Raw genomic sequence first — 24,351 nt, forward strand, 5'->3', positions numbered from 1 at the left:
CTTTTGTGCACCCTTCTACCCGCTTTTCCCCCGATCTCTCTTTGTTTATAAATGCCAGGGTTTCATTTGGCATTCCAGATGTGAGACCAATACAGAGTGATACAGCTGTAAACTTTTACTTCTGACAAAACTCTCTGCTTTATATAGCCATTTTCAATTAGCTAACTAATACCCATGGTCACAGTGGGACTTTCTGTGCTGTTGATTATCTTCAATATTCCCAAATTTGCTAGAGTCACAGCTTCACACAACAATCCTATAGATCATGACTTTCTTTTTTTTTTTTTTTTTTTTCACCTAGATGTAAAGATTTACCTCTGCTCATATTGGAATTCTTACAGTAGATTGATTGTATTATGAATAATAACAATAATAATAAAGAAAATTATATTATTGTGTTAATGCTGTGTTCACTTTATTATTTACCATTTTTCCCCCCAAACATAATAATTTACAAACCTTCTCTAGTCTTTATTTTCATAGGAATTTGAAATGGGAAAAGTTCGGGTCCATTCAGTCCACAAAGGGGTTGCTGCAGCCACTCCTGTATGTGCTTTCATTGTCTGATTAAGCTGCTTCTGATTATTATCGTTTTAAAAATGAAGAGAGCCCAAAATTAGGCTGAAAATTAGAAGATTTCTATCCAACAAAAGAGAAGCATTCTGGAATAGTCTTGTATTTCACTTGGAATACAGAAGACAAAAGGAAAAGAGGAATTAAGATTTCTGGGACCTTGCAAAATCTGATATCAGTGGTTTCCTCATTTCTAGTTGTATGTTAAAGATCTTGTCAAGTGCCTGCCCATTTTTCTTTTAGTTGATGCTGTGTTGACTTTTAGTGTTTGGCTTTTGTCAGATCCTTGGTGGAAATATCACTTTATCTCTCTCTGTTTATTTAAAGCTAAATTTGTCATCATCATAAGAACACCGGCTAGCCAAGATCTGTGTTCTGTAAATCCATGTTGCTGGACATGAATTCTATTATTCTCCCTTAATTCTTTTTTAATAGAGTCTTCTATCATCTGTTCTGTGATTTTTGTCTCTGATCAATATGAGGTGGAGAGGCCAGTAATTACCTGGTCATCCCATTTACCCTTGCAAAATTCATGGTATGGTGCTAGTTTTCATCTGGTTTCCTGCACCCCTCAAATACATGAAGACATAATGAAAATCAGTGTTGATGGTGTAGAGTTTGGAACTGTCATGATTTTCTGATGGAGCGAACTGTTCACACTTCAGCATCCATCTTGATTCAGAGTATATGAGGATGTGAAATACCTATCTGCAGCTTTTAATTGATGGAATAGAGCTTATTCAGAGCTCAGGCCTCCAATCTAAAACCTCACAAGAGGTACAAATAAGGAATGAATTTAGCTGTTGCCCTGTGGCCAGGCATGTTTTATTGCCCATGCTTTGTTCATAGGTCAATCTTGAGCATGATAAGACATAACGACTCATACAACTTCTCATGGGGCTCAGCCAAAGAAAAAAAACTGTGGATCTGGAGAGTCGCAGCAAGTGCAAACAGCAGTCAGACACAGAAGCAATTTTGTTCTTGCCCTGTTGCAGTTCAGGAAGACAGTGTAGTGCAAGCTGTTATCAGATCAACGTGGTAGGCTACACATATTGATATGACCTTTTGAAATTTGAGAATTTAATTAAGCCTCCAAATCCATAAATATTGCTTTTTTAAGAAAACATTTTATATTCATTTTCATTTCCAAAGAGCAGTTGGAGAAAGAGTGCTTTGTTCTTTTGCTTTATGTATGGCTTTATTTGTTTGACATTGATGTAAATATACTACATGGATGGCAGAATTCAACCATTGAGCAGAAAGTCAAAGTCCTTGTTACAGATGAATGGGATGTTGCAGACATTACAGTCACTCATAAATCTTGCTGTACGTCCATGTGATTAATGTCTAACAAGGTTTTTGATTGATGGCTTAGCAACTACTAATCAGGTGTTATGGGACCAAATCATGAAATCCCTTACTTCGTTGGTTAAGGAAAGCTCCTGTTCGCTTAGATAGGCAGGAGAATGTCTGGTTTTTCTTTTCTTTTAAGTGGATTTAAAGTTCTAGCTTTTAATAAGTACATGGCCCGGCCGCAGCTTCCAACACTGAAATATTATACTTATTAAACTCCTGTACTAGGACTATGAGAGCAGAACAACTGGATAACTTGGACTGTCTAGACGTAGGGAATAAATTGAGGCCGATGACATTGGGTGAAGGCCATGCATTGCACAACGCAATGAGAAACGAAAAGTTCAGGCTATTTTTTGTGGCAAGTAGTTGGCAAGATTTTCAGACTGGCCCACGTGTTAATTGTATTGCTTAAAAATTGTAAGGGTTTTAATCTTCATGCTGCAGTTATAAGCCAAATGTACTGTGTGTTGAAGATCTCGCCTGTCTTAACTTCTCTCCCACTTGGCTGTGTATTGTAACTGCTCAGCCATGCTTACACTTAATTACTTCGTTCTGAAGAATTTGTGTAACTGTTGAATACAGGGCACTGGAGCAGAAAGAGCTTTGATCTGTCTCGCACGGTTTCTGCTATGCTTGAATTTTATAACTTAAAGATGAACCTTGAGAATAGTTATCAAAACCAGCTATTTTCACTGCTTTTACAGCTTTTGACTTTTTCAGAGCCTTGAGTCTAACCATCCTGCCCTGCCTATCTAGTAATACCATAAATTAACAATTTTCTCTTCTTTTTTGTGATCAACAGTGTTTTCAGAATGGTTCTGAACATCTAACCACAAACTCATCTTCTGTTTCTCTGTTTCACTTTTTAACCAACAGGGATAATTCATTATGTTCCTAGCTCAAACCTCTGTTGGCTTATTGTAATCTTGGAGCCAAGTACTGTATTACACGCTTTACATTTCTTAGTCCTGGATATAAAGTGACACCAGAGTCGTGGAATCCATTCTAAATAGGTTTCATCCATAATGGGAGAAGAAATTGCTAAGTGTTTTTCTTTTTTTTAAAACTTGATTAAGTTTGAGGGTTTAATTACATTTTTGTGGTGATTTTAGGGTTGTTAATTCAAGTAGAGAAGATGAAATGCAAATAGGCGAATACAAACGGATTTGGTAAATTACTGTTAAAAATTAGCGCAGTGATTATTTTTACTCTTAACAATAAGCATGCATTTTAAAAGCTTGTGCTCAGGTAAAGTTTTAATTGAGATGTTTTAGGAGTCGAAGTTTCTTTGTGTTTGTATTTTTTTTTTCTCAAGCTATCCTGAATTGTTTCTAATTAGGGGCATGATACCATTTGCCTAGACATTTATTCCTATGTAATTTGTTTAAACTTCGCACAGTACTGATGTGTTCCTTTCATTACAGACAACTCTCTTTGATGGGCTTTGACTAGCTAATTATTAAAATGGAACACATTACTAATAGCCTCCGAGTAGGTAGAATTTTCTGAAAATAAACAGTGACTTTCTGAATGCACTGACAAAAGTTAATTTTTAAGGGGTTTCTTTCCATCTGCAGACACAAGGAAATTAAAAGTGAATGACTTGGAATCTCTTTCTACTTCTGTACCATGGAGTTGCTTAAACAGCATCAAAAATCAGGCCACTGCTCAGGGCTGCAAGGGTTTCACAGAGGGGACCCTCATCTCACAAAGGGACCCCCCAACCCCTTACTGAGTATACTGGGCTAGAGGAGAATCAATCCTAAACTACGTTGGCAAAACTGATGGCTGTGGGAATTCATATTTTCAGTGGTAAAAGAAGCATATTTGTTTTGAGAGCTATTAAAGGGCAATTTTTGCAGCATTCCCAGGATTTTTTTTTCCAACAGCATACGTGACCTGCAGCACATGCACCCGAACACGCACATAGTTGTTTTATATTTCTATATATATAGCAAATATATAGGCATACATACACATATGTAAAATATGCTTTTGTCACTGAACAGATCAATTTTGCTAACCTTTATGTTTTTAAGAGCGGTGGTGTGTAATCAGTCTGTAAAGGCCAGCCAACAACCCACCCACCATGTCCCTGTTACTGCTGCTGATAGAATCGGTTTTGGGAGGAGTGGGGACTTCTTGCAAGTTACCTTTGGTACCATCAGGGTTTTGTAGCAGATTGAGTTGGTCAAGTAATGCCAAACGAGCTTTTACCAAATTAGTGACAGTGGCATATAAATCACTAGGATCACATTTCTGAAAATAAAGCTAGGTTTCCATTAATTAAATTTTTGAGATTTTTATTAATTTTCCAGTCTTATAGGGTACCTAAGGGTCCTAGACATTACATAATAATGCTGTTTTATTTCGAATGCTGAGTTCTCCTTCCTTCTGTTCACAGATGCTGCTGACAGAATATCTGGATATGAAGAACACCCGCACTGCCTCGGAGCCATCCACCCAGCTTAGCTACGCCAGCTCTGGGAGAGAATTTGCAGCGTTCTTTGCAAAGAAGAAGCCACAAAGGCCTAAAACCCCTTTGTTCAAGTAAGTGCTGGGACGATGTTAAAGCTGTGCCTGAGCTGTCTTTGGTGCCTCGAGTATTGCACAACACTGGCTGCTAATCGCAGTTTCACAGTGTGAGAGAGTCTAAGTTTTGAGATGGAGATTTAATGCCCAAAGCTGAAGCCTCGGTAAGATCTCTGTTATGGATTCATCCCTGGTTTTTAGAGTGTAGCTCTTTCCAGGGCCCTTCTCGGGACTGGGATCTCGTTATACAAGCTTCTGCAAAGCATGCAGTGATACATTATGTCTGTCTTTGTCCACGGTAAATTCAGGACCTGTTAAAGAGTGCGATAAAGGGGACTGGACAAAGAGAATTAAGATAACTGTATAATTACTAGATAGACTAAGCAGTTAATCCTATCACTAACTCCTTTAATTCGGAGTTCAGAGTGGAAAGAAGTGGTTGGGAGGAGAGTATAAGAGAGAGGATGAGAGGCTAGGTGGCCAAGGGAAGGATTTGGGGGAAAAAATTTGATATGCAAGAATAAGGAGTGAGGAGGAGTTGTTGGTGAGCAGCACTGTTAGGAGACAAGAGATGGCCGTGTTATTACACCTAGGTTCAGGTGAGCTGTGCTGAGTTTTCATCTCTTCTGCTGTCTACATGTGCTGGTCATTCTCTTTGGCCTCTTGAGGATTTTGGGGAATACCAAAATGTCCTGTTTTGGCAGCAGGTGCTCCAAGTTCAAAGATCACAGCTTCCTTGGCTCTGCCAGCATAACTACATGTGTGGCTGCTGTTTTAACTCAGAACCACCAAAATAATCTTTTTAATATACTTTTTTTTTTTTTTTAAACGATGAGATTGTTCGAAAATAGTTGCTGAGGGAATGAGCAAGTTTCACAGCGGGTTTGAGGGAATGACAGAGAGAGTACCAGCAGCTTGGAGCAGTAACCTTTTAACCGTGGTCAGCTGCAGCAGGAGCAGTGTATCTGATGGGTCCTCAGCACCCTCTGGACTATAAGCTGCTGCAGGGCTTGGGTTGTTTTTTGCTACTCATCTGAGTGCTGCTTAACCTTATGAGGCTTTGCTCTGCGGAGTCAAGAGAGCACAAGGTTAAAAAAAAAATCTAGTGGAATATTTGCTGGAGGGGGAGCGATTGGAAGTGCGCTGGTGTTTTCGTCCCTGATTTGCTGGAGACGTGGATCCATCAAGTCTGGGTATTTTTTTGTAATGAAGAACCCCTCATTTGTGATTGGAGGTAGATCATTATGTGGTGGGGGAATAATGCAGGAACTTCAGTAATGGGAAAGGCTGAGAGTAATCAGCTGTTTCAGGTGAGTGGGAGGGGAGCTTTGTGTTCTGTGTCCTTTTTACAGATTGTTTGTTGTGTTTTTTTTTTCAGCTAAAATTTATTTCTTGATTATGCAGAACTCCCTGTGCTTTGCCCCGTGGGCACGTGTATCTGGTGGCTGTCTTCTTGTAGTACCTAAGGCCCCGGTTAGAAATCGAAGTCTTCCACGCTGCCTTCTCTCCCTGTCACAGGATGAGGTGTTTATGTGATCTTCTGTTAGAAGGTTAACTGTTGCCTGGAGGATTTCAGAGGTGCCTCCTGCCCCTCTCAACCCATGGTTATTCCCCTCACCATTTTTTTTTTTTTTTTTTTTTTTAACACTTCCATGACTCTTTGGGTTGAGAATGACACTCTTGGAATTTGCTCTGACTTGCAGATGTGTATTGGAGCAAAATAGGGCTGCCCACCTTTTGATATTGTGTCTCTTCTTGGGTGTACTTGGACCATTTAAGTTTGAGGAATAAGGGTGCTCTGTTTCACCTACAGCAGTTTAAGGCTGTATATTAGTTTGTCAAGAGAGAGTGAAGGTGGGTTTAATTGTTTAAAGGGAAGGTGCCTAACCTCATAGGAGCAGGATGTCTCTTACCACTCATGGTCTTGTCACAGAGTCATTGCCGGCACCGCAGTGACAGCAGCACTTATTGGGATCTCTTATTTGGTTATCTGTCTTCTGTCAGCTGTCACTGTATCTGTGGAAATCTCCGCTGAAATGGAATTTCTCAGTCCACTGAGGGATGTACGTGTTTGATGGAGTGTTATTCTTGTCTCCTCTCCCATCTTCACTGCTTTTCATGCCAGGCTGCAAGGCTCTTTTTCTTGCCTTTCCATTAGTTCTGTCCAAATCAGAGGAGCCTTCAGCTTGTCATCAGAATATCTACATTTAATTCCTCACTTCAGAAGTCTCTTAGGGCAGGGCTCCACCTCGCGTTTTATTTGCAGATGGATGCAGGTGTTTGTGCTGTGTCCTTTGATAGTTTGCTGTAAGCTAATTTTATAAATACTAAGTACTTTTGCTAGTTGTTTATTCTAGCAATAGTGGGAAGGATAAGGAGTTGTCAGTTGTGTCCTGCTGTCTGGAAATCAGTAGCTAGCATTTGGAAGAGACTTTGAATTGTTGTTTCCCTATCTTTAAAATGGACGTAATTTAAAAAAAAAAAAAAAAAAAAAAAACCTCACAATGTATTTAGTTGTTTAATGTTGGCTTAAAAAAGACAACTTCAGATGAGGGGACTTTGGGAATTCAGATAGTTCATGCCATCATAAACCTGGCTTTCTTCTCTTCCAAAAGGTAGCCAAGTGCACATTCAGGTTGCCATCTCCCTACAGATCAGATTTGCAAGATGGAAATTGGGCATAGGTGGGAAAGGAGTGAATTGTGCAAACAGATGTTGAACACCCAATACATTAGTCTCAGGCTTGGCTGTAATTATATGTAATTCTATGTAAAACAAAAATATTTTGAAAGCTTTGCTGTGGGAGGATCAGCATGGGGAAAGGAGTTACAAGAGTAGGGGAGTTAAGTGTAAGTAGGAACACAGGAAAAAAGCAGATCCAGGAGACAGCAGAGGAGGGAAACTATGGGAGAGAAACTGGATGGCGGTGGGGAAGAAGTGAATGCGATGAGGTCCTGCAGCAAAAGCCAGTGCAGGGCTCCGAGGGATAATCTGAGTCGCTGTGTCAAGGAAGAGACTGAGGTTTATTGCTGTAGTTTGCCTTGACCTGAAGCTTCTGGTTTCGATGCCTGGAGAAGACCTCGGGGCCATGGTGATAATGTTGCGCTTAATATCTCGCTAGGGGCGAAAGGGAGCACATCATAAATATAGACCCAAGAATTTACTGTTCATTTAATTAAAGTCTTAAGTGTTTGTTGTATTTTGATAGATTGTTATTAGTTCAGTTGCAATAATACTAACACTCGCAGTCCAAATTAAAGCAGAAGAGCCTCATTAGTAGTAATAACCTTCACACTGTTGCACAAGAAAGCTTACAAATGCTTGCGCCTTTTCTCTGCTGTGATGCTCGTGTTTCCAGTCTTGTCACGAGTCCTTGGCCATGGGACACTTGCGATCACAGGGACACCCAGCTCAGGGCACGGCAAGCCCAGAGACGTCCGGAGACCCTGGAGTGTCGGGTCAGTGCCCGGTCTGTGGCCTTGTGCTATCAAGTGCAAAAAATCACGTTTATGGGGATAGAGTAGTTGGAAAATATTTCTCTCTGCCTCTCAGATTGGTCCTTGTGGAGTGTTAGAGCCATATGACAAATACTTCATAGTTTATTACTCCCTAGTTTTCAGGAGAATGTTGCTTTTTAATTTTTAGGTATGGGTAAGCAATTTAGATGGTGCTAGCCTATGGCTTTGGTTTGGATTTTACCAGTTTTTGGCGCCATTCCTACCTAAATGCCTGGGTGCTCCCAGCTGATAGAGCAGAGGAGCATCTCGGTGCTTTGCGGGCAGCTCTGTGTCATGGGTGGCTGCTGGCAGAGCTGTGTTGATCAGGGGTGGCAGAACGTGGTGCATCAGTGATGGGGAGTTTTACAGGAAAGATGGGCTTTTGTCTGCCTTGGTAAATTTGCTCCAACGTGCAGGGAAGTCCTTTTTGTTTAGAGGTGACTGGTGCTTACAAGAAGGATGCTTCTATGGATGGCTAACTGACTGGATTTTTTTTTTTTTTTTTTTTTAATTACAGGTTTGAGTCCTCCTCCCATGCTATTAGCATGAGTGCCTATTTGCGTGAGCAGAGGAGGGAACTGTACAGCAGAAGTGGAGAACTTCAAGGTGGGGAAATAGATAATGTACTAGTTTGAATAATTCTCTTTTGCAGGAGCTTGAATATCCTGTTCATGCTACGTCAGGGTATTAATACCTCTCTATTTTGCCACACAGGCTGTCTAAATCTCTGCAGTTTTTAAGCTCTGTTTATTTATTCTTATTACGTTGTGAAGCAGCAGGGTTTCTCTTTATTCCCCCTGTGTTTTCAGCTAGAGGTCAAGGTCTTAAAAGATACTCATAAAACAATGGGTGAAATGCAGACAATCTCACCGTGAGCACTGCTTTTGGATGCTTGGAGCTACTGTCTGCTTCCTTATCTGCAGTTTATTTCCTTGCATCATATGCTGAATGTGGTACTTACCCTGGATTGCTTTGGGAGCTAAGCTCAGTCGTCTCATATTTGAAGCTACAAGTTTCTGTTGTATGGACTAAAGTGACCAATTCTTTGTCTTTTGTATAACACTTGAAGAGTTGCAGAGTGTTTGAAAATGGTGAATTGGAAGAGTTGGGCTATTCTCGCTGGTTTACATTGCTTGTGGCAAGTGCTGTGTATACACAGAGAAGAGTTCTCTCCCTGAGCATGGCATCATTTCACTTTTTTTTTCTGAATGGTCTAATTCACAAAAGTGTTGGCTTTGGGAGCAAAATCAAGGCAAAATCTTAAGGCTGTCACCATAATGTATAGCAGGACTAAATTCTTTTTGATCATATATTCTAGTTTCTTACTGGGCTAATCTTAAGAAGAAAATAATATATACTTTTCAAATATTATAGTGATGGACAAGGGTAGAATTTCTCCTTGAAATCTTACCCGTGATAAAAGTTGACTTTTAATTGAAGATGTTTTATATTTTACAAGAGAATTTTTGGATGATTTCATGTTCCCTTCCTCCTTTTGTAACTTAGCTGACCTCAGCGACAAGTTAAACCCACAGCAGTGTGAAAAGAAGCCTTGAGAGACATACAGTGTTCTCGTGACAGATCGCTTCAGTTAGGTGACTCTATAAAGATGGTCTTAGTATTGATGATTAAGGATATAGTTATTCACTCTATGGTGAATATTCACATACTTCTGGATGGACTGTGAAGGAAGAATGTGAGATAAAGATGTACTGAAGTTGACAGCTGCCCACACTAAGATCTGACAGCGTATAGGAATAAAATAAAGTGGAGATACCTGTCTTTTAAATTATGGTATCACCATTTATGCAGACTTGGAAGGTGTTTATCTTACAGCTCTTTACCTTTTGAGACTACGGTTTTCACCTTCAAAATCTGTCACGTGCTCTTGTGCCCAGGATTAACTGGAAGAAGTTACCCAGTTCAGCAGCATTGTGGTGGGTTGACGCTGGCTGGACACTGGGTGCCCACCAAAGCCGCTCTATCACTCCCCTTCTCAGCTGGACAGGGGAAAAAATATAATGAAAGGCTCGTGGGTTGAGATAAGGACAGGGAGATCATGCAACAATTACTGTAATGGGCAAAACAGACTTGACTTGGGGAAATTAGTTTAATTCGTTACCAATCAAATCAGAGTAGGGTAATGAGAAGTAAAACCAAATCTTAAAACACCTTCCCCCCACCCCTCCCTTCTTCCCAGGTACAACTTCGCTCCCAAATTCTCTACCTACCCTCCACCAGCGGTGCAGGGGGACGGGGAATGGGGGTTGGGGTCAGTTCATCACATGTTGTCTCTGCTGCTCCTTCCTCCTCAGAGGCAGGACTCATCACTCGTCCCCTGCTCCGGCGTGGAGTCCTCCCCGGGCTGCAGGTGGAGATCTGCTCCCCCATGGACCTCCCTGGGCTGCAGGGGGACAGCCTGCCTCACCGTGGTCTTCCCCACGGGCTGCAGGGGAATCTCTGCTCCGGCGCCTGGAGCATCTCCTCCCCTCCTTCTGCACTGACCTGGGGGTCTGCGGGGCTGTTTCTCTTACAAGTTCTCACTCCTCTCTCCGGCTGCAGTTTCTGTGCCCCGTGCAACTTTTTTCCCTTCTCAAATATGTTCTCCCAGAGGCGCTACCACCGTCACTGATGGGCTCAGCCTTGGCCAGCGGTGGGTCCATCTTGGAGCCGGCTGGCCTTGGCTCTGTCAGACATAGGGGAAGCTTCTAGCAGCTTTTCACAGAAGCCACCCCATAAGCCCCCCACTACCAAAACCTTGCCACACAAACCCAATACAAGGTTGTTGTAAAGTGTAAGCTGTTATATTGCATCATCGTTTTCTTATACCAGGGGGCAGTAGGATTTTTAACTTCTCCACAGCTAATACCTCTGTGTTACAAACTGCGTGGGATAAATGTGTGTTCAAAGCAAAGAATTGTGAAGCTGTCTAGAGCACTAAGTTTGGAGCAGTGATGGGGTGTCCAGGTTTCAGCTGGGATAGAGTTGTCTTCCTAGTAGCTGGTATAGTGTTAATGTTTTGGATTTGGTGTGAGAAGAATGTGGATAACACACTGATGTTTTCAGTTGTTGCTGAGTAGTGTTTAAACGAAGTCAAGGATTTTTCAGCTTCTCATGCCCAGCCAGCAAGAAGGCTGGAGGGGCACAAGACGTTGGGAGAGGACACAGCCAGGACAGCTGACCCAAACTGGCCAAAGGGGTATTCCATACCATGTGACGTCATGCCCAGTATATAAACTGGGGGAGTGGGGGGATTGCTGCTTGGGAACTAACTGGGTATTGACTGGCGGGGTGGTGAGCAATTGCACTGTGCATCATTTGTATATTTCAGTCCTTTTATTATTACTGTTGTCATTTTATTAGGGTTATCATTATCATTATTTGTTTCTTCTTTTCTGTTCTATTAAACTGTTCTTATTCCAACCCACGAGTTTTACTCCTTTTCCCGATTTTCTTCCCCATCCCACTGATGGGGGGGAGTGAGTGAGCGACTGCGTGGTGCTTAGTTGCTGGCTGGGGTTAAACCACGACACGGGCTCATCAGGGAGCCTGCAACACTTGCCTTAAAAATTTCAGGTCTCTTTGTCATGAGTCCTGTTCCCTTCTGTCATTCCCAGTTGCTTCCACACCCTGACCTGACCAGTTGTCCATGTTGCTTTAAAAAGACAGTAGAGAACAGCAGTGACTCAGTCCACATCTGTGTCCTCTTCCAGGTACCTTGTGGCTGAGATCGGGGTATTTTTGTCGTTACTATTGCTGTTAGGCTGAACTGAGGATTTGTATTTAAATAGCTCCTTTCCTGGGTTCAGAACTCGTTACTGATGGGCACAGCCAGATTTCATGAAAGAGTGACTCCTTATTGATACAAGACAAATCTTAAGGCAACATTTGTCATGAGCAGGAGACTGTGAGCGTTTTCAAGAGAGGAGGATGCAAAAGAGAGCTATGCAGACTTCCAGCTGCTGAGCTAGTGTGGGGTTGGAAAGAACAAAGCCTATGAGCTGACAAAGAAGTAAAGGACAACATATAGGAATTAGTGTGGATAGGGACAAGACTATGTTGCCCTTTCTGGATGAATTGGAAGAGCCTGAACGTGATGCAATAGGTGACAAAAAGTCAATGTAGGGAGTCAATAGGGACAATAGATGAGATGACTTTGCTGAGAAATCTTTGCAGTTTAACCATCAAGAAAAGTTTCTCTTTGAACTTTATGTTAAAAATGTACTATCCTCTCTTTCTATTATAAGCTGCTGTTCCCTTTTAGGTATCTCATTAATCTTCCTGAATCCCAGACCACAGCAAGATCTGCATTTTGATTTTGATTTTTTTTTTTTTTTTTACCCCTTTTAAAGAGAAATACAATTTAATTGTTCAATCAGGTTACTGGAAGGCAGGCATGTGACACTCTCTGTTCTGTGAATGCCACACAGTTTCTCTTCCTGACAGCCTTATCCACAGGGATGATTTTTCAGTGGCAGCAGGGGGAGGGTGGCTTGTTAGGGAATCTTTTTCCTGAAAAGATCTTCAAAGAAACATATACATTAAAAAAAAAGAACTTATAAAAGTTTGGCTCATGCCAACTTTTTGAAATAAGAATTTAATTTAAATAGCCTTAAAATGTGTGAAGATCAGAGTGATGCTTTGTCATTAACCTCTTTCGTTTGGACTGAAATAGTGCAGTGCAGAAGGCACACATTATCCCTCAGTGGGAGAAAGGGACCTGCTGTAAGTGATTTAGAGATGGAATTCTTCTGTCTTATTCCACTGAAATTGGAGGAGGAAAACTCTAGGCCATGTATTTTTCCCTTGAAGTTAGACACACAAGTTGTTTGACAATTGTCATTAAAAAGGGGTGGGAGTGGGGGGGAAGCAAGTACATAACTGAAATTATCTCCTCTTAAACTAACATAGATGTGGTTCCCCGGGTTGTTGTCAGAGGTACAATGTCAGAGGTGGTTTATTCTGTACAAAACAGGTAATGACCATCATTAAGCTTCTCATTTCCTTTTTTCCCCAAGAGCCCATCCTGGCCATGTGCTGGCTGGGGAATTTACATTTTCCTTGTTGGAGCCCTCCTGCCATTTGTCAAATACAATGTTCTTTTTATAGACTGTCTTAAATAATGCCGGTGTATTTTAAAAACAAGGAAGTTTATTCCATGAGCAGCTGAATGACTGAAACCTCGTTCATCTCAGATGTGTCTCCTCCCTTAACGCCTTTCCTTCAGTAGCCACACTTCTCACCGTGTCTCTAAACCTGCTTCATCCCCCTCACTTCTTTCTCCCTGGCACCCACCAGTGCCTACCTGTGTCCCCGAACCACCCACTAAGCAAAAAGCAGCATGTACCATGGCTGGATCAAGTGAAGTACATACTGTGGAAGCATACGTGCAGGTTGCTGCCTGGCTGGTAGGTCCAACAGCGTGGAGAGCTAACACATCCTCACTGTAGCTTTTCCTTCTGTGGACGCACACGTTTATCCTGCTTTTGTCTGCACAGCTGTCTGTTTTCACAAAACCTCAAAGAATTTACTGCTTTTAAGATCTATGCCTCTGCCATGTTTAGCAGAAATTGGCTCACCAGCTCAGTCTTTGTGAGGATGGGACAGCCAGCTGGAGAGACAGAAGATCAGGTAACTCTTATTTTCATCAGAAACAAGGCTAAAGTGTTGCTGTATTTCACTGCAGAGGTGGTTGCTTGTCGCTGACCGGTGGAATGAATCCCATGCATGCACCTTATTTCATTCCACTGCTGCCTTCAATTGCCAATGATTCCTTGGGAATAGGAGAAAAATGTGGTCTCTTGCCATTGAGGGAGGTCAAGGACTGCAGGAGGGGACAGTAGGTGGTAGGAGGGTGTCACTGGGGCTGCACAGTAAGGCAGGAGACAGTCTGCAGGGGCCTTGAGGTCTTTTTTGTTAAACTGAATGTAACTTGTATCTGGAAAACATGGTTTCAAGCAAAAATAAAGAGAAACACCACTACTATTCTGGATAGTATCTATGCTTGTCTGGATTTCTGATTGCGTATTCTGGTAATGTTTTTTAAAAGCACTAACCCAAGTTTTAATTTCATTGTACTGAGCATGGTACATGCAGGATTTGTGCATTGCGTATACCTGAAAGGATTAGTTTTTACATGATCTACCAGCCTTCACCAGCACAGTTGCCTTGCACAAGTGCCTTGAAGTCTGTCTTCCAGGGGTTTACACGTCTACATTTTGTGTGGCTGGGACAAAGGGGCAGTGGCAGGAGCTGGATTCTGGAGATGCCAGTCAGTTATAAAAAGTAAATAAACGCAAGCCAACAACAGAAGCGAAAGGAGCTATAAGTGAAAATGGAAAGCTCAGTGGACGATAATCTTTATTTCAGAAGGTGCCTGATCTGAGCTAGTGATCTTCCTTACTCGTGGATAGCCTCGTGTGCGTGGGATTCAGAAGACCCGGGGTAGGAGAGCTCCGAGGACACGAGATGTCTTGCCAGCAGCCGTGCACCGTGCTGCTTGCTGTTGGCTGATAATTTCTAGCGTGGTATTACTTTGTCAAAGGTGGTGTCGGTTATAGGCTCCTTCTAGATATATTCGGTACTGTTTCAGAGTCCTGTGGCCATAGGGAATTCACGTAGCTGTATATTGTGTTCATGGTAACCGTGGCCTCAGTTTAGTTTATCAGTAGAAATGGGAAAAGACTTTTTTTTATATGCTGTGAAAATCTGAAGAGCCTCAAGGGTGCTGATCAGCATGAAGAATAGAATCCGGCTTCTCGGTTATCTGTGTGCGTGCAGGCCCTGGTAGTTCATATGAAGGTCAGCTTTGCTGGTGTTGTACATCTGGGCCCTTTTTAAGAATGAAATGTTAAGTGCTCCTGAGCAGCTGTTGTTCCCATGGATGTTAATGGACTCCACAGCTGCTCAACACCTCTTAAAATTTGGGCTTGTTATTTCTTTCACTCTGGAAGTTCAGTGCACTTCAGCATTAATTAAATTTCTCAGTGTCTTTGCAGAGCAGGATTTTATTTGGATTGTAGCTGTGGTATGCGATGCGTCGTCCTGGGAAGGACGGTGGGAGCAGAATTAGAGTCAGAATCTCAGAGTCACCTTTCAGTCTTGTGTTAGATCGCACTGGTTTGGGTCTGAATACGTTATGGTATTAATGCATATAAAAATGGTGGCTTGGGAACACTCAACACAGCCGTGCGTTGAATGAGGTGGCTCTGCAGCCCTGTGGTTGCTGCTGTGCCCAGCCGTGTGCACGTTGTCCTGTGTGGCCATGGGAGCTCTGGGGGATGCTGCCCTGCAGTGCCCCTTGAGGAATCGCTGCCTACAGGGGCTTTTATGCTGTGTAAGAGGATTGAAAATATTCTTGTATTGTCATTGTGCATTTTTTCTTTTCATTTGTTTTGTTTGGGGTTTTTTTTCTGAGAAATTGTGTCCTCTCTGATCCTGCTACTTGGGCATCTTGCACCTGAGTTTGTGCTCTTCTTGTCACTGGAAGATAGGGCAGTGCTTGTTGTACCTGCAAGGCAGAAAAAAGTTAAGTGACTTCACAGAGAAAGTCCTTAATAGAACAAAGAATGAAATTCATGCCCCAAAGCAGTGTTCCCCCAACTACTGGGCACATTTTGTGTGATGAACTGAAACAGCAAAAATTCAAAAATTCTGTATTTCTTTATGAAGTTATTTAAGCAGTTTCAGTCCAGAACACCCCTGTGATGCAGTGCACTTCTTCTGACTTCTTAAAAAAATTGCATAAGTTCCCTTTGCTTCAGTTTTCTTAAGGTTTAGTTTGTCAGAGGTGATTTTAAATACCCGGGACTCTTGCATAATTACTTTTTTCTTGGTGGGAGTAGCAGAGCATTATATAAATTTAATTTTTAAACTCCAAAATGAAAATCTAATGCAAGAGTTTCTTGTGGATTCTAAATATGCAACACTCAAATATCTCAAAGTTAGCCAGTAGTTCAACTATGTATATCATGTATAAGATTTCTTTTTTGCCAGCTACCGTGTGCAATATTATCTTTCTTATCTGAATGTCACTTAATATTGGCTGTGTGTTCGTCTCCTGGGTTGCAGTGGGTGTCACTAGAAGTTTGGACCTTGGCTGAATGGCTCAGGCATAACTGTTGGTACTTAAAATTAACTGATTTCTGCAAGTTTAAAGGATCAAGCATGGTCTCAGTGAGTTGGTAGGAGGACTACAAAACTAAAGGCGTATCATGTGCAGTTCCGGCAAAGGATGGCAAATCTGGCTGTGAAACAAAGGCCTATTGTAATGATACTACAGATACTGGATTTTTTTTTTTAACCGTATTTCTTACAATTAGAACCTCCAAGGAATTTTTTCTTGTTGGCCAGGTGATAAATAGAAAGCACTAAATATCCTATGATACAAATTTAAGTTTGGGGAGTGGGTCTGGGTTACTCACCAGTATGCTGTTCATCTATTCTCAGTCCAAGCCTGAAAATTTCTCACCATAAGGTTTTAAGTAATTAATAAAATCAAAAGAGAAACTCTGCTAATTAAGATTTCGACGCCAAGAAGTAGCAGTGGAGGCAAATGGTATCTGATATGACAAGGGCACAATGTAAGGCCAGGTCCAGGGAAAATGCAGTTATTTGTAGGTGCCTTGTTCCATTTGGATTCACCAAAGGGCTGCGGGAGGGAGCCAGCTGTGTTTGCCAGTGACAAAAACGAATCTTGACATTTTGGATAATGAAAATTCGGTTCAGCACCTTTTAGATATGTGTATGATAATACGTTGTCAGTCAGAGGCAATGAGGAGGGGGAGAAGTAATACAATTCTTGTCTGGTTAAAGGAGACGACGTGACAAGTGGACAGTCCTGGTTAAAAATACCCTTTAGAAAAGGATGAGGAATAACCAGTTGAAGAATCAGCAAGTTGGTTATGCTAGGGAGGGGGGAAAAGATTTGATGTTATGAGCCTCCTGTCACGCAGCTGCTTTTGTCTCCCCGTGATGCGCAGGATCACAGTTTGCTTTGAGGCTGGGGCGGGGGGAGGAGAGGGGAGAGAATCGCTTTTTTGTGGTTCGACAGTATTAATGCAATCATCTAGTTCAGACCTTGTAAGCCCACTTATTATTTCCTCTGCGTGTGTTTTTTCTGGTTTAGCGGATTAGCTGCACTGTCTCTTCAAAGGCTATCCAATCAAGAAGGGGTTATTAAAATCGGGGCGGTTTATGACTGAGAATTAATTAGAGCAGCATTTTCATGCAAAACATCCAATTTTTTGATTAGCAATGGAGCAGGGCTGCAATTAACACTCTAGGAAGCTTAAATTTCCAGCATTTTGATTCTCAGGAAATGAGATTATCAAACTGGGGTCAGGCACTTGACAGCAAAAGGGGGATTATGTGTAAGAAAATAATTTGTTTCTTGATTTTGCCTCTGAGATTGTTATTAAAGCTATGGCAAATTCAGAGGGAGGCAAAAAGAGGAGGGAGATACCTAAAAATGGAAGCAGGAGAGACCCTTTGCTTTGTTAGTGCCCTCCTCGCTGTGCAGAGAGCTTTTCTCGTCCTGGCGTTAGTGAGAGCATGCTTTGCATTTGATTTACAGCAACAGGTTTTCATTTCTTTCGTGGGGTTACTCTGCCTTGTCTGATAATGTGTTTTCAGAATCCTGCAGTGGTTTTTTTTTTTTTTTTTTTTAAACATTCAAAATATTTGTATCCAGGGGAAGGAGGCAATGCAATCATTTTAATAGACACATCACTTTGTCTCAGTTCCTTTAAGGGAGTATGTGGTGTGTGTGTTTTCTAAAAAAAAATTTTTTGATCCATTGCTGGTATCTGAGGACATATATTACTGCTTATTAAAGGCTGACCTTGGCCAGCTGTCGGGGTCTGTGAAGAAGGAGGGCATCTCTGTTGCTTCTAGAGAACAGTTAAGGGTTTGGGGGGGTTATATCTCCCACTTAATTCTTCTCAATTCTCAGGGAGATGCAGGGTGTTGAAAGTCAGGCTTGGGCTGTGAAATCTCTTCTTTGGCTTGCGTTGGGGACTTTGAGCAGGCTAAGGCAGTACAAGTCATTTTTGATAGTCGGTTGATACTTGCTGACTGTTGTGAGTTCAGAGAGTGCCAGTTAGCATCTCCGCGAGAGAGCGGGAGATCAGCCGTCATCCATCTGCTTTTTAAAATGACCGTAGAATTCTTTTTATTACTACTTATTTTTGAGCAAAATTGTTCATGAAAGCAAGTATTGTGAAGTTAATTGTTGTTCGCAGCTGTGTTAGCCATGTTCTTAGTTCTGGGTCTTCCCTGGCAGTGCCCGCAGCCATTGCACCCTTTTCAGCAGCAGTCGCGTTATTAAGGAAGCTCAGTCTTGGCTTGCACCTTTAATTTATCTTCATAGGTTGGACCTTCTGCAAGCCTAGCAGCATGCCTCAGTTGTGCTTTGCTCCCTGACGTGGCCTCAACAAGGCACTCCAACCTTCAATCGTGACAATATTTTGATATTTGGTTTTGGGTCTCTGTTCAGGGCTTCTGAATAAGTCCTCGGTCTTGACTTCAAGTTCCTCTTGCTTTAGTCTTTGGCCCCATACACTGTTCTCCTCACTTCAGAGCCCAAGGACCTCTAGTAATCTACTACGTAGATTGTCAGATCCCGCACGGTCCTTTTTTTACTATGAAAAACAAAAATACCAGGGCATCACTGTATTGTGTCAGTAGAGAAGCTTCTCAAAGACCGAAAATCAATGATGGAATCAGTTACGAGTTCTGTCATCAGCTTGGATTATCCACCTTCACGACTCTCTTACTAATGCTAAGCTTTGCTTCCCTGTTGGTATGAGGAGGTACGTTGAAAAAAATACTCGTTGTATAAAATACCCCCACAAATGGATGCTCCAGTCTTATTAATATTGCTGGGAGGCTGCTCCAGCTAGGTCTGGTTTGTGTTGTATTTTTACAGTTCTGGGCAGAGAGACTCTCAGGTTTTCTGGGACTTGCTTTTTCACAGTGCCTTGTTTGGAAAGCAATCATTGATTTTCAAGGTACTTATTTAACAGTTTCTTTTCAGCTTTGAGTTTTGGATTACTAAACAATTTGAGGGCTTTGTGGTGAATTTACAAAGACAATGTGGAATTATCTCTTATTATGCAGATTAAAACAGAATAGGTAGGAAATGTTTATGCCTGTGAACTGTAATATTCTATTTCATATCAATTCCTGGAGTTTTTTTCAGGAGGACTAGACTTTTGGAGATAGTGAGCCATCTCAGCTTGATTCAGTGAGATGTCCAAGTCCTGATATGCATTAAAATCAGTCTGTATATTTTCATGTATTTAATTTCTAATTGGGTGTAACTTAACCTAAGTGAACATTAAGAGATCTGAATTCAGGGGTGAATAAAAGGAAGCATCTCTCTGTAATGTGACATATCTCAATTGGAGAGCATCTTCTCTCCTTTTTTCCCTTGTATCATCCAATGCAAAGCTTTCTGGGCTCGTCTGCGCCAGGCAGTGGACCGTGCTATAGATATGTCCCAGGCTGGAACAGATAAATCACTCTGCTTTTCTGAAGGACAGTGGAAACATTTCATCAGTACAGCCTGCAATAAAATAACTATGATACAGTTGAACAGGTACTATTCTTACTGTGATCTGAAATAATACACTCTTCCTTTCTCTCCGTATGAGAGCTTCACACTCTCCTGGAATTTGTGCTTTTGTGTAAAGTTCAGTAGTAAACCATTTATTTAAAACTATTCTGTCTTGCTGTTTAGGATCATGATTCTCTCAGTTTGGTAGGAGCAGGTCTGATTTCTGACGATCTGCTGTGCTTTGAGGAATATTCATCGCTCTACTGGTGGAAGTGGGCTGCACCAACCTGAAAGAATGAAAAAGGGTTCTGTAAGTTAAGTGGATGGTACTGACATTGTCCCTTCTAAAATTTTAATCATCTGAAGCCAAAATCCTATTTTGGAACTCTGGCTTTCCTTAGGACATTATTTACTGCAGAGCCACTTCCTTAACTCATTTAAGGAATGATTTTAACTTGCTCCCGTGTTAGGTTTTTGTTTGCTGCCGGGGCGTTCTGGTACGCCTTTGGTACCCCAGGTTTAGATACCTACACTTACCTTCTGTTATTGTTAATGATAATAACTTACAGTCATTTGAATCGGGGTTTGGCAGTTGCTAAGTGCTAAGCAACATCATAGAGTTAGGCTGTAAAATGAGGACTAAAAATACCCAATGGGAATGCGGATTAGCTGAATGCAATTAGCTGGGTCAGAATTCGACCCGGTGAAGGTTGGCCAGTTAATCCTATTCTTTTGGGATCTTTAGCAACCAGGTTAGCCAAAACTGCAATATATCCTTCAAGAGGATACATAATTTCTGAAAAAGATTTATACAATATATATACATTCTAGAATGATTAATTGCTGTGATGGCATTGTATATATGTATATATATATTTTTTTAATCTGCCTTGTTAAATAGTATGAAGTCCTAAGATGCTCTTAGGTGCTCATGTTTTATGTTGAAATCTTGCTGACATTTGGGTTTTTCAGTAAGTTCTTACTTCTTTTCATATAGAAGTTTGTCCAGATCCATTTTTTATGCGGGTCAAATTCTTCTTGTCTGTAATTTCTTTGTTTTCACCAACTTAATTAGCTAGACTGTAAATATGTTGCTGAAACATTGCTTTTATTTCTCCTGTTTGATAGAGTAGCTAATCCTAATTAAAAAAAAAAAAAGTCAAACAGAATTGTCCATGGAGACTGAACTGCTGTCTTGCCTGTTCTGCAAATTTTACACCCTTCAAGCTGAGACGTCTCCAGAAAGCAGTTAGATATCACAGGCTATGGCAAATTACAACACATACCTTAAGGGTGAGTGTGGAGGCAGTAGCTGTTGCTCTTGCCTTGTCTTGTACCTTTTCAGTGGGTAAAGAAGTGTTTAATCTCTGGCCCTGTCATTCTAATGCCTCTAATCTGTATTTGAAGTCCCTCAAAAATGCGAATCCACTGTTTTTCAAGTAGCATAAAAAATGCACCAAAGACAGCTATATTAGCATTTGGATTTTCTCTTTTGGCTTTGACGGATGGAAATATACATTTTTTTACACTGAAGAGTTTTTTATCTTGATAATGTTGAAATGAAACTTTAGTGACAGAGTAGTGGGCAGCTTTAGAAAGCCCTGCTTTCAAGTAGGGTTAAAGCCATTTAGGTGAGCATGAATTAACATTTCCCTTGTCTTGTAAAGGTCACCCTTTAATTGAGATTCACCATGTTCAGTCCAAAGCCTGGGTTCGAGGAGACCTCTCTTCTCAAAGAAGGCACAAATTGGCAGCATAATCTCATCAGAGGCTTAGGTTATATGGTAATAAATCATTCAATTCGAAGCTAACGAAACTGCCACGAAGCATAAAACATGCCAGATGCTTGAAAGACTTTCGGGGCTTGGAGTTTGAATAACAGTTGGAGGATCTGTAGATGTCTTGAGTTTTTCCTAATAAGGAAGAACTGTTGGGAAGAAAGTAATTCTTACCTAATTAAGGGATTAAAATATTACACATTTGATTTTTTGTTAGTTGCTATTCATCTTGTCCGACATATGAACTGAAGGTGTGGTTTCACTATCCTGTACATCTGTTTGTGTATGATATTTCGCAAATTATTGCAAAAAAAAATGGCAACAGCTTTTGTATATCCGTTATACTCTGCCTTTTCTAGAGAGATAAATGTCTGTTGAGAAGGTGATTCTCTTCTGCAGACTGAAGATGTAACTTCAATCAATAAAGTGATGTGATTTAGCGTTCTGAAGATGCAAAGGCTAACAGTTTCCGAAGGGCTCTTTGAGGCTAAGTGCATGAGTTGTTGTTGAAGTTTTTTCTTAATATATCATGTACGGTATTAGAATATTTTATTATCAGAAGAGAGAAATATGGGTATTTTTCAGGTGAGGAGAGTATCACAGAAGAAGGTTTTGTATCGCATAATAATGTGAGTAGATGGATAAGGAAAAGGGTATTTTTACAGAGGCTGGAGATGGAGAAAGGGAATGCCCATGAGAAGCACCAGAGCTCTGAAGCCTCCTGTCAATGGGCTTTTAAATCTCTGATCTCCTGGCTTTTTGTTGTTGTTTTTGGAGCAGGAATGGAATTGTCCATTCAGGAGTGCGTGGCTGCCTGCGTGTATCACAGTGAGCAGTTTAGGGTAGCGGGTTGACTGCTGCTTGTACACATGTTACAGTGCAGAGACCTGGCACCTACAGCTCGTGTAGAAATATCCCTGTTCTGCTGTTGACCGACTCAAGATTTGGCCTCTTGTTCCCTCCCCATTTCACGTCTTGTTGTTTGTTCTTTTGCTTTTCTTGGCAGCTCACCAGATTAAAGGCAGTATCTTCTGTAAGGACCTGGCCAGTGCACCAAAAGCAAATGAACCTCATTGCTTTTGGATTGGAGTGGAGACATTTGGCTTTCTGTCTTCCCTGTTGTGCCCGTGTTCTTTCAAGTGACTAGAGAAAGGAGGTGGTGGCATTTCTGGAGTACAGCAGAGGATCCTTGTTGGTTTAATTCTGTTACAAGGTCCATCAGATGAAGAAGTCGTAGAAGGGACATGGTGGGCATGTTGGATACATCTTTAATAGGAGCTTGTTTTGGTGGTTAGTCCAATTTAACTGACCTGAAAGATCTGAACTTGGATGCATTAATGGTAAAATGTTTGAATGGACAAGCTAGTGCTGAGAAGACTGTACCTTCCTCTCAAACTGTACCCGAGTATCTCTCTGGCCGGGTAATAATAATGTGATGCGCGCAGGCTCTGCGGGGTGACCCTTGTGGTCAGCTGTGCCAGCTCTTTCTTTGGGACATGTCCTGGGCAAGGCCATTTTCTTATACAAAGGTGAAGGCGGGACTGGGGGGTCCCAGGCCCCCAAGGTTCTTTCTGAACCCTATAAATTTGCTAGTAGCTTTGCCTGTCCTTTTGCTGGAGTTGTAGATATCTGAGTGATCTGAGCTTGCAAGGTGCTTCCGTAAGGCTATGGGTTAGTTGAAGTAAGACGAAGGGTGCTTCAGAAGGGTTCAAAGTCTATTCTTTCCGAGTTAACTGTCACAAAAAAATGGGCTTTTAGGCAAAATGAGAGATATTTCTTTGCCTCAGTTCCCTGGACCATTTTGGAGTGTTAGGACTTTTCAGGAGTCCCAGGACTGCTGTCTTGATGTGGCTTCTCTTCTGTGGATACTTTCTCTCTCCGCTTCCTACCCAGTTTCCTCCTAAAATTATAAGACCCCTTTTTCCTTATGGCAACTGGTCCCTTTTAATCAGTGGGTTCACAGTTTCAGCAAATGCCTAATACTGTCACAGGATCCTTTGGTTTTGCTTCTCCAGTGGCAATCAGGATGGGATTAATTGGCTTGTTTTGGGAGAGAAGTGTGCGTGTGAAGCTTTCTTCCCAAGAATTCATCATTTAATTATGCTCCGAACAAAGATTGGTCACTCTTTATAGTTACTAATATGCCATGTTTGTATCTAATTTCATAAAGAAAAGAGGACAGGGAGGGTAACTGAGCTCCACGTTCAGAGTGGTGTTTGCAGTTCCTCACATGCATGTGCACACCAGGGTCTGAATTTAAATTTGTGCTCTGTGTATAGATTTCCCAAATTTTCATGCTTCCGTTGCCAGTCTTTTGAGCCATGCAGTCACCACAAAGGCAGATAAGTTGTTGAAACCAGATTTTTCTATGTGTTTTCTCCATATAAAACTTCCGCAGCTGCTTGAAGGAGGTTGTTCCAAGTTCGCTGGAGAAAGCCAGGCTGATTCTTTTTCCTCTAAATGTTGGGTACAGCAAATACTCGCTGAAGATCTCATTAGTGTTTTCATATTTCATTGTAATTACTTAATAGTATAATAGCAAAGACGTGATGCTCAGTAACTGGCTTCTTTTACATAATATCAAAAATATTCTAAGTGAGTGGGGGCTTAGAGTGCATCTGTGCTCCTCTTTGGGAATTTTAATTGCACTGATCATGTGGTTGTGTTTGACTTAATTGTCATCAGTAGTTATTGGATGAGATCCCTTGCATAAGCACTGTATTCACTGTACCTCAATGGCATCTAGAAATGTGTGAACAAATGTAACAAATGGCACTTTCTTTGTCTGCTTAATGAATATGTAAGTGATTTCAAATGGCCTCTTCCCTAGACTCTAACTATGTATTTCTTTCATAATGGGAGATATGTTGATATCATGTGGAAAAGCTATAATTCCAGTAATAATTGGTTTATAGTGCACTCAGTGCTTTTCCCTCAGCAAGGTAAGATGCCAATTTGGCATGACCCCAGGTTAAGTGTGGAAGCAGCACGTGCCCAGTCTGTGGTTAAACGATAGAATGATGCTTGGGGTCAGTTGCCATCCATGGGAAATAAGCGT

At 41.4% G+C, this 24,351-nt stretch overlaps 1 protein-coding gene across 1 annotated transcript in view; it reads left to right on the top strand.

Moving 5' to 3' along the window:
• LOC104840287 (exocyst complex component 4-like) overlaps positions 1-24,351 on the top strand; it is a 328,127-nt gene that overhangs the window by 26,796 nt on the left and 276,980 nt on the right. Inside the window, exons 2-3 of the mRNA XM_010581112.1 lie at positions 4,334-4,479; positions 8,476-8,564. Of these exons, the coding sequence (XP_010579414.1) occupies positions 4,334-4,479; positions 8,476-8,564 (235 nt within the window). The remainder of the gene's footprint in view (positions 1-4,333; positions 4,480-8,475; positions 8,565-24,351) is intronic.

This window comes from Haliaeetus leucocephalus, unplaced genomic scaffold (genome assembly GCF_000737465.1).
Source record: "Haliaeetus leucocephalus isolate CR32 unplaced genomic scaffold, Haliaeetus_leucocephalus-4.0 Scaffold751, whole genome shotgun sequence".
Classification (NCBI taxonomy): Eukaryota; Metazoa; Chordata; class Aves; order Accipitriformes; family Accipitridae; genus Haliaeetus; species Haliaeetus leucocephalus.